General features: G+C 43.4%; 1 protein-coding gene and 1 long non-coding RNA gene across 3 annotated transcripts in view; both read right to left on the reverse strand.

The window, feature by feature from the left end:
- CCN6 (cellular communication network factor 6) overlaps positions 1-11110 on the reverse strand; it is a 17857-nt gene extending 6747 nt beyond the window's left edge. The window contains exons 1-2 of the mRNA XM_017509240.2: positions 10556-11110; positions 1959-2256 (exon numbers count right to left, since the gene is read on the reverse strand). Of these exons, the coding sequence (XP_017364729.1) occupies positions 1959-2256; positions 10556-10702 (445 nt within the window). The 5' untranslated portion in view covers positions 10703-11110. The remainder of the gene's footprint in view (positions 1-1958; positions 2257-10555) is intronic.
- Positions 11111-11338: 228 nt separating this feature from the next.
- The window catches only part of LOC108289727, a 14938-nt gene continuing 9693 nt past the window's right edge, over positions 11339-16583 (reverse strand). Inside the window, exon 4 of one of the 2 annotated variants that reach the window (XR_001819284.2) lies at positions 11339-12363. This is a non-coding gene — a long non-coding RNA (uncharacterized LOC108289727). The remainder of the gene's footprint in view (positions 12364-16583) is intronic. The other variant, XR_005196997.1, reaches the window with a different exon arrangement.

Raw genomic sequence — 16583 nt, forward strand, 5'->3', positions numbered from 1 at the left:
ATATTCCTCCCTTTTCAAATTATATAGCTGTGTGATGCTAGATTTTCTTCACATATTTCAACAAAAAAAAGCACATAGTAACAGGTTGAAAAAAGCAATAAATATGTGAATCTAGCTAACTTCTATTGAGCTAGACACTAGAGAGGTTTGCAACAAAATGTAAAACAATGACACTCTTTTACTAAACTTTTCTTTGGCAAATAAGTTATACATATTTTATAAAAACATATTATTCTTATTAATCTGCAATGGGTTTATTCTTTGTAAATTAATAAATATTTCTAAGTTTCTAATCCATCAAATATCAACGGATAAACCCCACATAAAATCTCTTTAGATCCTCATTAATTTCTAAGAGTATAAAGAGGTAATTTCTAAGACTATAAAGGGGATCCTCAGATCAAAAAGTTTTTAAAACATTGCTCTTGATCAGGGATCACCAAATTTTCTATAAAGAGCCAAACAGAAAACATATTAGCCTTTGCAAGCCAGAGAGTGTCTGTCAAAACTACTGACTCTGCATCGTAAAGCAGCCATAGAATCTATGTTAATGTACATGCCATGTTCCAATAAAGCATTATTTACAGAAACAGGCTGTTGTCTAGATTTGACCCTATATAGTTTGGTGTCCCAGTTATAGATTATCCCTATTACTATCCTCATGGCTATGCTCTGTAAAAAGTCTCATCACATTTTGTGTGAAATTACTGTGGAAATATCTGACACCTTAATATTTGATTCTCTGAGGCCAAGGCTTGTATCACTTTTTCCCTGTCATATCCTCAGTTGCTGGCCACAGTGCTTGGCTCTGTAGTGGATGGTCACTAAGTGTTTGTTGGGTTAATGAAATAACCTGCCCAGCTTGGGAGAAATGAGTGTCCTGAATGCCATTGTTTGATAGGTCATGTTTTCCTTATAGGATTCCAATAAATAACATTTTTGAGAACCTACTGAATACCAGATATTGTGCTAGGTGTTTTATGTCATTATTTTATTTGATCCTCCTAGCAACTCTGTAAGTTAGGAAGTGTATATTATGTAACTGAGGCACAGAGAGAATAAATATCTTGATCAAGTATGTTCACTTGGCAGAGCAATCAGGACTTGAACCCAGATCCCACATTTTTAACCATACAATACAGGGCTGGCAGGGTCATCAGGCTATCAAACTTGAGCTTGACACATACAGTCTGACTCCAAAGATAGATTCTCATTCCATGGCTCATAACTGTACCTCTAATAGTAATCTGCCTTCCTTCTTAGACTTTTTTACAGACAGACTAAACTGTCTGGGTGACATAAGTATTTCTCTTCCCTTAGAAATTTTTTTTTAATCCTAAATAATTTGGCATCCTGAATTAGCGTCAATGTTTAGATGGTCTGAATCAGTCTCCAAAGCTTAGTCACATAAAGCTGAGGGTCAGGTTGTGGTTTGGGATGACCTCACCTTTTTTTTTTTTTTTTTTTTTAAAACAAATCTGCTGAAGTAAAGCACAGCAACTCAATCATTAGTTGGGAAAGCTGAGGTTAAAGTCATATGTCTGAATACTTGGTATACATTCTAATATTTTTAAGCTGACTATTTTTTGTTACGGAAAAGGCTGAATTCAGATTGTTTTTTGACTGTATTAACTAAAGCTGTCATTTTGTAGCACTTTAAGAAGTCAGACTCTATTTGGATAATTCCTCTTACCTTCAATCAGTAAATTACCTGAGAAGAACTGCAAGATCACCTCAACGCAGTGAAAATAATGGGTTTCTAAATGTGTGTAAGCATCTGCTAATATAGGATCCACTACAATGGAGACAGTCCCACTAGTGCACGAAAACTAAATCCATCTCATATTTAGCCAAATTGAGCTCATCACTCAAAGCTAATTGCAGTAGAAAAAAAAAAAAAAAAAAAAAAGTCTGTCTAGACTCAATCTTTTCCAGAGGGTCCAGAAGAAGACACTTACATGCACACACTCCGGTCTCATACCTAGGCCTGTCTCCTGAGTAGTCACAGTATAGCCCTTTGTGTGGGTCACAGAGGTCAGCTTCATTGCACATTTCCCCTGGTTGCTTGGCACAGATTTTACAGCATCCACAGCCGTCTCTCACCAGGCTCACTCCAGGAGGGCAAAGGGGCTTCTGATGAGGGCATTTGCAGGGCCAGTGGCAAAACTGTTTACGCTGATGTGCATCTGATGCTTCTCTAGGCCTTCCTTCAGGTGTTGTATCTAACGGTCCAGTGCGCTGTGCCCTGCAGCAGAACTTCATTTCATAATAAAAGTGATGTTAGAAATAATTTCTCTATGTAATAGTATAACAGGAGTAGAAGATTTCCCCCAAACAGGTAGTATACAGTGTGGGGAGTTATAATAATAATAACACCTAACAGCATTTGACATGATTACTCTCCTTAAACTAGTCTTCACTCAGCCTCCAAGACATCACTCCTATTCCTCCTTTCTCACTGACTGCTCCTTCTCACTCTCCTTTGCCGGTTCCTTCTCATCCTCTTCATCTGTAAACCTCGGAGCCCCATGGATAAGATCTCTAAACCATCTTCCCTCCCTATTTCTCTTATCTCCGACTCACACCCCTCTTCTGAACTCAGACTCAAAGTGCCTACTTGACATTTCCACTTAGATGTTAAATAGGCATAGCAAATTTAATATGACCAAAAGCAAACTCCCACGTTTCCCCCTCCAATCTGCTTTTCCACGCACTTCTCTATGTGAGCAAATGCCAATATATTTCCCAAACACCTTGAGATCAGATCATGCTTGACTCTTCTCTTTCACATTTTACATCTAGTTCCATCAGTAAATCCTGTTTATTACACCTTTAAAAATACCCACCCTGATTATTTATTGATACCTTCTCTATTACCATGATGATCCACATCACCATTGTTCACTTGGATGATTACAATAGCCTCCTAAATGTTCACCTTGCTTACTCCTTTGCCCATCTGACATCTAGAATGATTCTTTAAAAATAAGCCAGTTTCTAGCCATGTGCAGAAAGCAGAAACAGGACCCCTTCCTGACACCTTACACTAAAATTAACTCCAGATGGATTAAAGACTTAAACATAAGACCTAACACCATAAAAACCCTAGAAGAAACTAGGCAAAACCATTCAGGACATAGGCGTAGGCAAGAACTCCACGACCAAAACACCAAAAGCATTGGCAACAAAAGCCAAAATAGACAAATGGGACCTAATCAAACTTCACAGCTTCTGCACGGCAAAAGAAACAGTCATTAGAGTGAATCGGCAACCAACAGAATGGGAAAAAATTTTTGCAGTTTACCCATCTGACAAAGGGCTGATATCCAGAATTTACAAAGAACTAAAACAGATTTACAAGAGAAAAACAAATGAGCCCATTCAAAAGTGGGCAAAGGATATGAACAGACACTTTACAAAACAAGACATACATGAGGCCAACAAACATATGAAAAAATGCTCATCATCACTGGTCATCAGAGAAATGCAAATCAAAACTACACTGACATACCATCTCACACCAGTTAGAATGGCAATCATTAAAAAATCTAGAAACAACAGATGCTGGAGAGGATGTAGAGAAATAGGAACACTTTTACACTGTTGGTGGGAGTGTAAATTAGTTCAACCATTGTGGAAGACAGTGTGGCTATTCCTCAAGGACATAGAAATAGAAATTCCATTTGACTCAGCAATCCCATTACTGGGTATATATCCAAAGGATTATAAATCGTTCTATTATAAGGACACGTGCACATGAATGTTCATTGCAGCACTGTTTACAATAGCAAAGACCTGGAACCAACCCAAATGCCCATCGATGATAGACTGGATGGGGAAAATGTGGCACATATACACCATGGAATATTATTCAGCCATCAAAAATGATGAGTTTGTGTCCTTTGTAGGGACATGGATGAACCTGGAAAGCATCATTCTCAACAAACTGACACAAGAGCAAGAAATCAAATACCGGATGTTCTCACTCATAGGCGGATGTTGAACAATGCGAACACATGGACACAGGGAGGGGAGCACTACACACTTGGGTCTGTTGGGGGGAAATAGGAGAGGGTCAGCGGGGGGTGGGGAGTTGGGGAGAGATAGCAAGGGGAGAAATGCCAGATATAGGTGATGGGGAGGAAGGCAGCAAATCACACTGCCACGTGTGTACCTATGCAACAATCTTGCATGTTCTTCACATGTACCCCAAAACCTAAAATGCAATAAAATATATTTAAAAAAAAATAAGCCAGTTCAGTTCATATCACTCTTTGCTCACATGGAGTAGCTTCCTCATGACCTCCCATTTCAATGCAAAATTCAAACTACCGCCACGGCTCTGCATCACATGGTCCCCCCCTCCCCATATTGCTTTACCCACTACCACTCACCCTCTTGCTCCCTCCACACCAGCTACAGCAGCCTCCTGGTTCTCTGAATACTTCAAGTAACTCTGCCCCTAGATATCTTCATGGTTCACTCTTATTTGCCTTTAGGTCTGTGCTCAAACTTCTCAGTGAGACCCTCTTTGGCCACTCTTATCCTAGTCCTTCCACCATAGACTTTATACCTTTCTTATTACCTACACATTTCAGTTGTTTACTTTCTTATACCTGCACCAAGAATGTGAGCTTCTTGAAAGCAAGGTGACTGCAATCTTTATAAATCATTTGACATGGTTATTTCACTCAACCTTCACAGCAGCAGTGCACAGTAGTTATTATACTGTGTGATCGGCAGATAATGGTCCCCTCAAAGATGTCCATGTCCTCATCCCAGGAGCCTGTGCATATATGTTACCTAAAACAATGAAGGGAATTTTCCAGATGTGATCAACTTAAGGATCTTAAGGTTATCACTCGATTATCCAGGTGGGCCCAAAGTAATCACAAGTCCATTCGGGTCCACCTGGGAGGAGGCAGGCATGTCAGAGGTGTGATGGCAGAAGCAGAGGTAGGAGCAATGCCATTGCTGAAAGTTGTCATGAAGGAAGCCAGACAGCCTTGAAAAGCTGGAACAGGCAAAGAATGGATTCTCTGCTATAGCCTCCAGAAGGGAGGCAGTCCTGCTAACAATTGATTTTAGCCCTGTAAGACCCATTTTTGGACATCCAATGTCCAGAACTGTAAATAATCATGTTGTTTTAAGCCATTCAATTTGGTAATTTCTTAGAGCAGCAATAGGAAACTGTATACCCCATTTTATCAATAAGGACCTTGAGACTCAAATTATTTAAGTTGTCTTGTGTCACAGATCAAGTAAGTTGATAGGAGAGTGATTTAAATCAGGCAGGCAGGTTCCAGAGCCTAAGCTCTCAACACTTACCCTCCTTCCTTTCCTAGTCCAAATCCTACTGTAAACCAGCTCTGATAGTTGTTGAGAAATGCTGAGTGTATGATTGCTGAGAAATGCTGATGGTATGATAAAATATATTGTTTGCTAAGAACAGTGGCAAGGAAAATCCAGCCACCCTCACCCCAAGTGGAAAACTACTTGGGGCATTCTAAAGTAGCAAAACAGTATATCATACACCGGTGAAAACAATTCTTTAAGCACGGGATATGTGACCCTTCCCCCGTGGCTCCCTCGTGGAGAATACTTTCTAGTTTCTCCTTGATTGGTGGTAAGCAGGCATCAGCTGCCTACCTAGTTTATCTTGGTTCTACAAGAAAACACAGAACACCTGTTTGTTAGTAATAATCACCTGTTCAGAGAGAATAAATAATGTGGGTCAGCATCTGCTCAACGCCCTCAGTTCAGGATGCTGTCAGCCCCTTAAGGCTCTCAGCTCAGAAGTCTGTTAGTCCCCAGAAAGTCCCACTTTGCTGTTCTATCTGGGTGTCTACGTCCCAGCACCACCTGGGTAGGGGTCTCTACAGCCGAGCTGGTCTCAGTAGATACTGAACAAATCACTGAATCTCTGCATCTATTTCTGCAGCCTAAACCTCATCCCTTAAGCTTATGACTTATTAGTTGCTTCTGGGCATATGCAATTTGAGGTTCTACAATTACCCTCCCCCGACAAACTGCTCCTCAACTAGCAGTTCCCATGTTAGTGAATGGTGTCACCATCCACTCAGGTGCCCAAGTCAGGAAGCTGAAAACCATCTGGATTTCTTCCTCTCCCTCATCCTTCACACCTAAACATGTCTGGCCTGCGGGGAGGGTGGAAACACTTAAGCACAGCATTCAGAGCCCTCCTCTTGTCTTGCAGTTCTTATAAACCTTAGGTTCCAGAAAGCTAAAGTGCCTGCAGTTCCCTGCATATATGATGCTGTTCCTCCTACCTGAGGCATTCTGCCCAGACCCTGCTCCTCCTCCATCTAGTTATCCTTCAAGGTTCTGTTTTGGTATCATCTTTTCCAGGAAGCTTCCTGTAACTTCTCTGCCTCGCACACGTCTTTGAAGGGAAATGACGCATGTAAGTGCCTATCTCTTCCACTAGCCATAAAGCCACCCGACCTCAGGTGCTTGTGGTTCATTTGAAAGTATACCACCAGCACCCAGCACAGTGTCTGGCAATTGGCTTATGTAAATAACTCTCAATGCTTATTTGATGGAACCAGGGGCTATTGGATTGATTCTTAGATCTGAGTCACTTCACAGCTCAAAAACTCTGCATTTAGAAGTATCTGTATGAAATTCCACCAAATATTAAACCCTCAGCCTTTTTTTCTCACCACCGGTAAAACACATATACTGCAGTAAAGAGTAACATTTCAGCTGTGATTCCAAAGTTGCATGCACAACGTGAGAATGGGATTTGATGGGGGGAATGGGACAGTGCTGGGCTTCTGGAGAAGGAGCAGGGGAAAAGGAAACACCAAAGTGGAGAAGGTAGTAGGAATAATGAAGCTAGAATCCTAAAAAAATTTAAACTTAAAAAAAAAACTTTTGCCTACTTATCAGTTTTACACAGGTTCAGCTATAGCCACCAGTGATTCAGGATGCCAGGTTCAGTGACCTCTTTGCCGGTCTCACATTCGTGAAATCTCTTCAGTCCTCCTATTGCCCCCCTTCTCTAAGGCATTTGACTCTCCTCTGCCTTGGATTTCATTACATCTCGTCCCCCCAATCCTCCCCTTATTTATCAACATAGTTTTTCAATCTCCTCCACAGGCTCCTGTTACCCTGAATTTGACTTAGATTTAGGCCTATTGGTGTTTCATAGCTTTAACATTTTGCTCATCTCACTCTACACACTGTCTCTTGGATCTCTCACCCACCGCTTTGCCTTCAGTTTTCATCCTATGCAAGTTCAAAACTAAATTTCCAGCCCAGATGTCTCTACGGAGCCCTGGATCCACGAGCTAACTACATACTGGACATCTGCACCCAAATGTCCTTCAGGAAATAAGTCCAAAAGTGATCATTTTTCACCCTTCAACATTTGGAGTCAGGAAGCTAGGCCTCCTCTAGGCCGTCTTCCTCTCCCTCACCTCCTGTGGCCGTTCAGTGACCTATCCTACTTATTCTATTGTCCTTGTATTCCCAGGACTAGACACTCTTCCCCATTTCATGGCTACTAAGTAAGCACCATCACTACAAGTTCCTGACTGACCTTCCTCCCTCCAGAATGACTTTTCAAGTGCATCTACTACGTTGCCGCTGCAGGAATCTCTTTAAAGAACATGTCTGGTTTTATTACACCTCTCCTTAAAGCCCATGGGTGGTTCCCCACAGTCTATAGTGTGCAGGCTAAACTTCTGAGTAAAGCGTCCAAAGCCTTCTCTGTTCTGGTTCCTGCCTACCTCTTGAGTGTTAGCTCTCACACATTCTCCTTCCATGCCTTTCCATTTGCTGGACTCCCTGAGTTGTTTTTCTCCTCCCTGCTTTTCCTCGTGTTCTTTCTAATGAAATGCACACTCCCAAAACTACCCCCATGAAATGCCTCTTTATCTTTCCAGTTTTGAAGCATTTCCAGATCATCTCTGAGGTCAAAAGGTAACACTGTTGAAATCCAAGGATAAAGAAAAAATCATAACAGTAGACTGAGAAAAAGCATTACATACAGAATTACATTAAACATGAGGTCTGACTTCTCATCAAAAGATGGAGAAGAAAGAGATGGAGGAGAAGATGCCCAGAGACAATGCTGAAAGGGAAAAAAATCTGTCAACCCAGAATTATATAGCCAGTGAAACTGTCTTTTAAAAACGAAGCTGAAATAGCCTGTAATCCCAACACTTTGAAAGGCCGAGGCAGGTGGATCATTTGAGGTGAGGAGTTCAAGGCCAGCCTGGCCAACATGGTAAAACCCATCTCTACTAAAAATACAAAAAAGTAGCCAGGTGTGGTGGTGTGCACCTGTAGTCCCAGCTACTAGGGAGGCTGAGGCAGGAGAATCACTTGAACCAGGGAGGCAAAGGTTGCAGTAAGCCAAGATGGTACCATTGCACTCCAGCCTGGGCAACAGAGGCAGTCTCCGTCTCAAAAAACAGAAAATCTTGAACAGTAGACTGAGGAAAGGGGGAAGCATTACATACAGAAGTACAATAAAACTAAGATCTGACTTGTCATCAAAAGAAAGAGGAGGAAGGAGAAATGGAGAAGAACAAGGTGCCCAGAGACAGTGTTAAAAGGAGCAGGGGCGGGGGGAGGAAATCCTGTCAACCCAGAATTATACAACCAGTGAAACTATCTTTCAAAGATGAAAGTGAAATAAAAACATTTCTGGATAAACAAAACCTGAGCGAAATTGTTGCTAGTAGATCTGCCTCACAAGAAATACCAAAGGAGGATCTTGAGTCTGAAGATATTCTGTTATGATAGTAACTCAGAAATACAGGAAAAAAGGAAGGGGCCTGGACATAGTGAATATGTGGGTAAATATAAAGAATTTTATAATTTTCTCTTTTCCTCAGACACATTTTGATTGTTTCAACAGCAAAATCTCAGGACAACAAGAGTCAGTAGAATGGTACAATAGAAAAATTTTAACAACAGATCCGAGCCTTGCAATAGCTCTGTGATCTTAGAGAATTTCCCATCATTTAATCTCCTCTGTAATATGGGATTAATAATGACCACCTTGTAAAGTTGTTTTGATGATTAAGATAATACCAAAAGCACTCTTGGGCCAGGCAAGGTGGCTCACACCTGTAATCCCAGCACTTTGGGAGGCCAAGGTGGGCAGATCATTTGAGGCCAGGAGATCGAGACCAGCCTGGCCAACATGGTAAAACCCCATCTCTACTAAAAATACAAAAATTAGCCAGGCATGGTGGCACAGCCCTGTAATCCCAGCTACTCAGGAGGCTGAGGCAGGAGAATCGCTTGAAACCAGGAGGCGGAGGTTGCAGTGAGCTGAGATTGCACCACTGCACTCCAGCCTGAGCGACAGAGCGAGACTCTGTCTCTAAATAAATAAATAAAGCCCCCAGCACAGTATTTGGCATATAGCAGATATTTAGTAAATGCTAGGTATTATCAGATATTTTATGAATTTATGAATTCATAAAAGCAAAGTTAAGTACAAAATAATACATTCTTACCACTCTGCGTGTAACACCTTTCTGTGTTTGTTGTTTATTTTGTACACATCTCTCTATGTTGGAATACTTGCTGTTTAAGAACATGTAGCCTCTCTCAATCCACAATGATAGTTTTTCTCAAGAACAGTGGAAGAGGAAACACACTGCCAAGGGGTGCACCCCTCCACGTGACAGCAGCAATGACCCAGACCACTGACATTCTTATTGTGACTCTTTTGAAATTGTAAATCTCTCCATATGTGGTATAACAATTTCCAATCCCTTGTTTCCTAAGATATATCTACTACTTACAGCTGCAATCAACTACTAACTCACAGACACAGCCATGTTTTCTAAATCACCAGATTTCAAAATCTCCATCCCCTTGTGCCAACAATTACCTCCACCGTGTAAATAAATCAACAATTAAGTCACCTTGTTTCCATCTTATTTTAAAAGACTAAGGCAGTGAATTGCTCATCATAAATTAAACTTCCTTTTGGCCCGTTGCTGGAAATATTTCCAAGCTCCCACGGACTGATTCTCTTTCAGGAAGTGAGAAACACATGGACTGAGAAAAGACAAAGTAAGAGAATGCTTTCAAAATGTAAATGTTTGTTCCAAAGTGCCCCTTTCAAACAAGGACAGGCTTCACTGGAAAAAGTCACTGTCAAGATTCGTTTTTCCAGGGGCTCTTTGCACAGTTTGCAAACGGCTATGGAAAATTGAGCCTCCGCCTGGAACTGGCATGGAGAGAGAGTTTCCCGTACCATGCCAGGCTGTGCCTTAGGCTCTGCTACAAAAATCTATAGGAAAGTGTGGGGCTGTTCAAACATATTGAAAGGGGGCTTCGGTGCCATTACCTGAAAGGGAGAAACGTTTTACGTTTCTTGCATGAAGCTCAAGAACTAACACAGAACTTTCTCTGGAGAGGAAAATGGCTTCCTATTTCTTATGAAGTATTTCCACAGGCCATTTATCTTCCCTCTTTCCCCATCTCCATTTTGTTTAGCTTTTGGCCTGAAGCACAAGAATGGCTGTAGTCTCCGGAAGGGAAAGAGTCGGGAGAGAGGACTTACCTGTGCCAGGCCGGCAAGGAGAAGAGTGGAGAAGAGGAGCCCCCGCATGTCGCTGGAACCGTGGAGCCACCGTGAGGGACAGAGAATTCGCTGCTTGTTCATTGCTCCGGGTGCACAAAGCTCCCCTGTCTCCTCTGCAAACCCCATGCGCCTCTGCAGAAGAACACACACCCTGCACCTCCCACGCTACCAACTCGCAGCCTGCACTTTCATTTTTAAGGATCCGTTTGAACACCCTGTTTACTTTCATGGGATTCTTCTAATATCTGCCTTCGTAGTGAGTGTGACACAGGTCAGGAGTGGGCGAGCTCTTTCCTCCCAGGACGCACAAGGGCAGGACAGGTAGTGACTGTTCTCTGACTGACTGTGCCACTCTGGAGAGCAGAGGCTGCCTGGACAACAGGTGGGGTCCCATGTCACTCCCTTCCTTGCCCTCAGCTTCTCCATCTGTGTTTGCCCTGCTCCGGGTCCTCTCTGGGCTGCTTCCTTCTCCCCCTTCACCCTCATGGACAGAGTGCAGGCCTGGGCGCCCCACAGCACCCATTGCAGTGTAGCCCTGGCTTTCCCCCTCCATGTTAATGACAGGCTCTTGAAGGGCCCTGATTCCACCCACTCAGATTCTCTCGGAGGTGCCCACAGTGCCCTGGGCTCACCTTTATCCCTACACCTTTCTCACACCAGGTGGACTGTGGGTGGAAAAAGTACAGATGGAGCAGGGGGCGGACTCCTACAGTACCTGGCCTGAGAGATGCCTCTTTCTGGGGCCACAGTTCTGTGACAGATGACAATGAAGTTAAACTCCATTTTTTCCAGGCCTAAAATCAAACAATTACACAGGTAGCGATCATTCCTTTAATGAATGAAGATTAAACATAAAATGTTGACAGGTTTGCAGTGCTTCTCGTCTTCGTACTCACCTCCCTGACACGTGTGGCCACCAGCCCATCTCCTCCTGTGCATCACATGTGGCCTTCGCTTCTCCACGTTCCCAGCCTGGGTCTCTGTTCCCATCTTCACTTGCCACTGCACTGGTGCTCCGTCCCTCTCAGATCCAGTGTCCAACCAACTGCCTGCCCCATCCCAAGGCCTGTTTCTAGTTCCTTTGATCCGGTACCTATCCTGCCTTGTCCTGCTGCCTTACCTGTCCTATACCCATTGCTCACCTTCGTTTCTGCTCAAGAAGGTCACTACTCTATAAAGACAATTTATAGAGCCTCGCTCAGGCCTGAGCTGAGGGCCGGGGAGAAAGTAGGCTGTCCTCTGCCACAGAGAATCTGGTGTCTTTGGAGAACTACAGACACCCTAAAACCTGCAGACTATACATAACTTACTAAGGAGTCAGTTAAACTATACGTATATACACATTGAACAACAAGGAATACCCAGCACAGTTAGGGTGTCAGTGTCTTATCCTGCTTCCCTAAGATATAGGGCAAAACCAGAGAATGGAGTAGTGAAGAAAATGGGTCTGTTTTGGTCCAATCTGATGTTTTCATCTTCCTGGTTCACACCATTGATCTGTGGGTTCCCAGCCTCAGTGATTCCCACACCACACCGGCCATCAGGATGGATAATTTCATGTTTCTGGTTTGTCTATGGAAAGCAGAGTCGTCGCAGCCCAGCACTGGGGCACTCGTCGGCTGTATCACTCCAGCTCCAACTCTCCTGGTTCCACATATAGTAATGCACATATCTGTGCTATGTTTGAATTTAAGGAGTTTCACCCTCCTCCCATTTGCTCTCTGTGAAATGCTGGCAGCAGCAGGCGTTTTTCCAGAATCATCTTCCGTCCCTCTGCTGTCTCACTGCTGTGGAGCAAGGGAAGACAGATGTCGACCATCCTTGCCTCTTGGTAGGAAAGGAACATCTTGCTTGAGAAGTAACCTGCAAAACCTCCCCCAGTTCCAGAACACACTGGCTCGGGGTTACTCACTCTCGCATGTGTTTAGACATTGTTAGCTGTGGGAGCTCCCATTTAACTCTTTCCAGCCTACTATGGGTAGACTCAGTGAACATGGTATTTTTAGAGGTTGGGGCTGCTATTTCTGACCTTACACAATAAAAGCCATCACAGTGTGTGTCCTGCTCTGAGCATGTTTTCCCATTATCTCATTTAACAGAAGGCTCATCTGCCTAGGAGCTCATTTCACAAGTACTCAGTTTGTGATGTATGTTCAAATAGACATGGCGCTAAGCATAACTCAATGTGTACCATGTTTTATGATTTACAAAGAAGTTTCCCATGTATTATATTTTTTAATTTTACGGCTCAATGAGGTGGGCAAAAGCAGTATTACCATCCTCATTTAACAGATTAAAAAGCGAAAGCTAAGTGATTATACTTGGTCAATAAAACACACTTAATCTGTGCCCTCTACAGCTAAATAATCTGCTGGTAGAGAAGACGCTGAACAAATAAACACACAAAATATCTGTCATTGAGAGTTGAACAAAGACTAATAGTAGGAAAGAAAAAACTATGAGAGAGAATGACAGGTGGGAGCTAATTTAGATTGGGGCAGAGAGGATGTCTGAGAAAGTGATGCGTGGAGTCGAGAGATGAAGCCTGTGAAGGCTTGGGAGGCGACTCGCAGCCGGGCATCTTTCCACCGGCAAGATGCACGCCCCTAACAGTGACAAGCTCCCCACACAGAGCATATCCCACTGCTCTTCCCATACGATTCCTAAAATCATTCCATTAGGAACATCATCACCTCTAGAATAGTCCCTTCTCCTGGGAGTACCAGCCATCCGGGCAGGCAGCGTTCAGAGCTCATGCCTGTGGTCTCAGCACAGTATGAGTCTTCCTTTCTTCATCCCCACTTTCCTTATCTTCCTATCTTACTGGTTGTGGAGAAGGGAATATTGACAGCCTTGAGAAAAGAGACAAATATCATTTGTATAAGTAATATGTTGAATGTGTGCTATGAGGGGGGTCAATATTTGCTCCTGTGAAACTAGAGATAAAGTCATAATAACACAGCCTGGGCAACACAGTGAGACTCCATCTTTACAAAGTAGAAAGTAAAAAATTAGCCAGGTGTGGTGGTGTGTGCCTGTAGTCCTAGCTACTCGGGAAGCTGAGACGGGAAGACTGCTTGAGCCCAGGAGGTTGAGGCTGCAGTGAGCTATGATCGCATCTCTGCACTCCGGCCTGGGAAACAGAGAGAAACCCTGTCTCCAAAAAAAAAAAAAAAAGAAGAAAAAGAAGGTGTAATAATAATAAGAGCTAAGACTGAGTGGGTGTCACTGTGTCTCAGTATTGTACTGAGTGTGGTATATGTATTAGCTCATCTGACCCTTCAGCACCACTGTGCCCATGTGCTGTTATCACCATCTCTGGTTTACTTATTGGGAAACTGGAGCAAGGTCACATGGTTAACAAGAGGCAGAATGAAGATTCCACGAACTTCATTACCAGGCTCTGCTGCTCTCTGCATGGCAGATAAATGACACCATGATTAGTAGCAGAATGACTTATTGAGAAATCAATTTGCATTGAGTTCTCAGTATTTCTCATCCACCTGCTCCCCTCCTGAATTTCAAGAAGTTAGTGAGGCCCCTTAGGGTTCCCTCCTATCCATCCTTTAAGCACACGGTGGAAGCTGCTGGAATGCTTTATCTTGACTTTTGAGATCCTGCCTTGTTCTCACTGGTGAGCGGTGATGCTGGGAGAGGAGGGGGAGGAGTGCAGCTGAGGGTTGGGTAAGGACTGGGCATTCAGGCCTCCCCGTGCAGCAGCCCAGGAAGGCAGCTAGAGCTCAGAGGGACTTGATGATTCATGGTGCTTCCAGGAGACTGACCCAGTACCAGAGTGCCATGTACTGGCAAGTTCCTCAAAGAAATTCATGAGGATGCAAAGCCTCCTCAGAGGCTATGCAGTGTCTATGCAGACTTGGACCACAGAGGTATTGGAGGAAAACTTAGGAACTGATGATCAGAGGCCTGGCCTCTTTTCTAGGCACCTTGTAGGCCTGCTGGATTGTTCAACCCCCACTCGTGGTGGCAGTGGTGTGGGTGGGTGGGTGGTCATGATGGTGGCCATGGTCTCAGGGTGCGGAGGAATGCGCCAATGATACCTTAGAACAAATCCACCTCAGGATGGAGGCAGGGGAGGAGGGTTCAGAGTCTGGTTTAATTTGAATTAAAGGAAATGAAGCTGTGAAGTCATACTCATACTTGCTACAAATACCCTAAGCTTCACAAAACTGCCATTCTCCTGGAGTGTGGACTCTCCCCTGAAAATTCACAGAATTCAGAACCAAAACCAGTGCGGGAGCATCTGTACCGTCTCCCACAGCTCTCTGTCCACTCCTGGCTGGGCCTGCAACTGGGTCTCTAATCATGCAGCAGCTCTGCCTGCCAGGTGCTACTGCAGGCCCAGCAAGGCTGAAGGACGTTTGCATGGTAGGTGCTCAATAGAAACTTGGTGATTTAAAAGGCAGTCCCTTTAAATCACCTTATGCTACATACTGTATACTACCAAAGCTAAGCATGTCTATAATTTTGCATACATTTATCCATTGCATCCTTCCCTGCCATTTGCAAACTATTACCAATTACAGTCACATGTTGCTTAAAGACAGGGACATGTTGTTTTTTTTTTAATTGCATTTTAGGTTTTGGGGTACATGTGAAGAACATGCAAGATTGCTGTATAGGTACACACATGGCAGTGTGATTTGCTGCCTTCCTCCACTTCACCTATATCTGGCATTTCTCCCCATACTATCTCTCCCCAACTCCCCACCCCCCACTGTCCCTCCCCTATTTCCCCCCAACAGACCCCAGCGTGTAGTGCTCCCCTCCCTGTGTCCATGTGTTCTCATTGTTCAACACCCGCCTATGAGTGAGAACATGCGGTGTTTGATTTTCTGCTCTTCTGTCAGTTTGCTGAGAATGATGGTTCCCAGGTTCATCCATATCCCTACAAAGGACACAAACTCATTGTTTTTGATGGCTGCATAGTATTCCATGGTGTATATGTGCCACATTTTCCCTGAAAGACAGGGACATGTTCTAAGATGTGCGTTGTTAGGTAATTTTGTATGTGCAAACATCTTAAAGTAACTGACACAGACCTACATGGTATAGCCTGCTGCACACCCAGGCTGTATGACGGAGGTTGTGGCTCTAGGCTACAAACCTGTACAGCGCGTTACAGGACTAAATATTGTCAGCAATTATAGCACAATGATACATATTTGTGTATCTAAACATGTAAGAGGTACAGTAAAAAGATCATATAAAAGATTTTAAATGGTCTCCCTGTATAAGACATTTGCCATGAATGGAGCTTGCAGGCAGGAAGTTGCTCTGGGTGAGTGAGCGAGTGGTGAGTGAATGGGAAGGCCTAGGCCTTTCCTGTGCTCTACTGTAGACCTATGAACAAATAGACTTGGTGTAGCCTATTTTTTCTTCAATAATAAATTAACCTTAGCTTACTGTGACTTTTTTACTTTATAGGCTTTTTAACTTTTTTTAAACTTTTTGATTTTTTTTGAAACTGTCTCATTCTGTCGTTTGGGCTAGAGTGCAGTGGTGCGATCTTGGATCACTGCGACCTCCACCTCCCAAGTTCAGGCAATTCTCCTGCCTCAGGCCCCCAAGTAGCTGGGATTACAGGTGCACGCCACCACATCTGGCTAATTTTTGTATTTTTAGTAGAGGCAAGGGTTACATCATGTTGGCCAGGGTGATCTCAAACCTAAAATGATCCACACACCTTGGCTTCCCAAAGCGCTGAGGTTACAGGCATGAGCTAATGCACCGGGCCAACTTTTCGACACTTTTACAACACAGCTTAAAACACATTGTACTGCTTTATAAATAAATAATATTGATCATAAATAAATTATATCTTTATTCTATATGCTTTTTCCTATTTTTAACTTTTTTTCTTTTAAAACTTTTTTTTTTTTTTTTTTTTTGTTGGTTTTTCGCTCTTGTTCCCCAGGCTGGAGTGCTATGGTGCTTTCTCGGCTCTCCGCTTCCTCCGCCTCCTGGGTTCAGGCAATTCTCCTGCCTC

The sequence above is a fragment of the Cebus imitator genome, unplaced genomic scaffold (genome assembly GCF_001604975.1).
Source record: "Cebus imitator isolate Cc_AM_T3 unplaced genomic scaffold, Cebus_imitator-1.0 Scaffold413, whole genome shotgun sequence".
Classification (NCBI taxonomy): Eukaryota; Metazoa; Chordata; class Mammalia; order Primates; family Cebidae; genus Cebus; species Cebus imitator.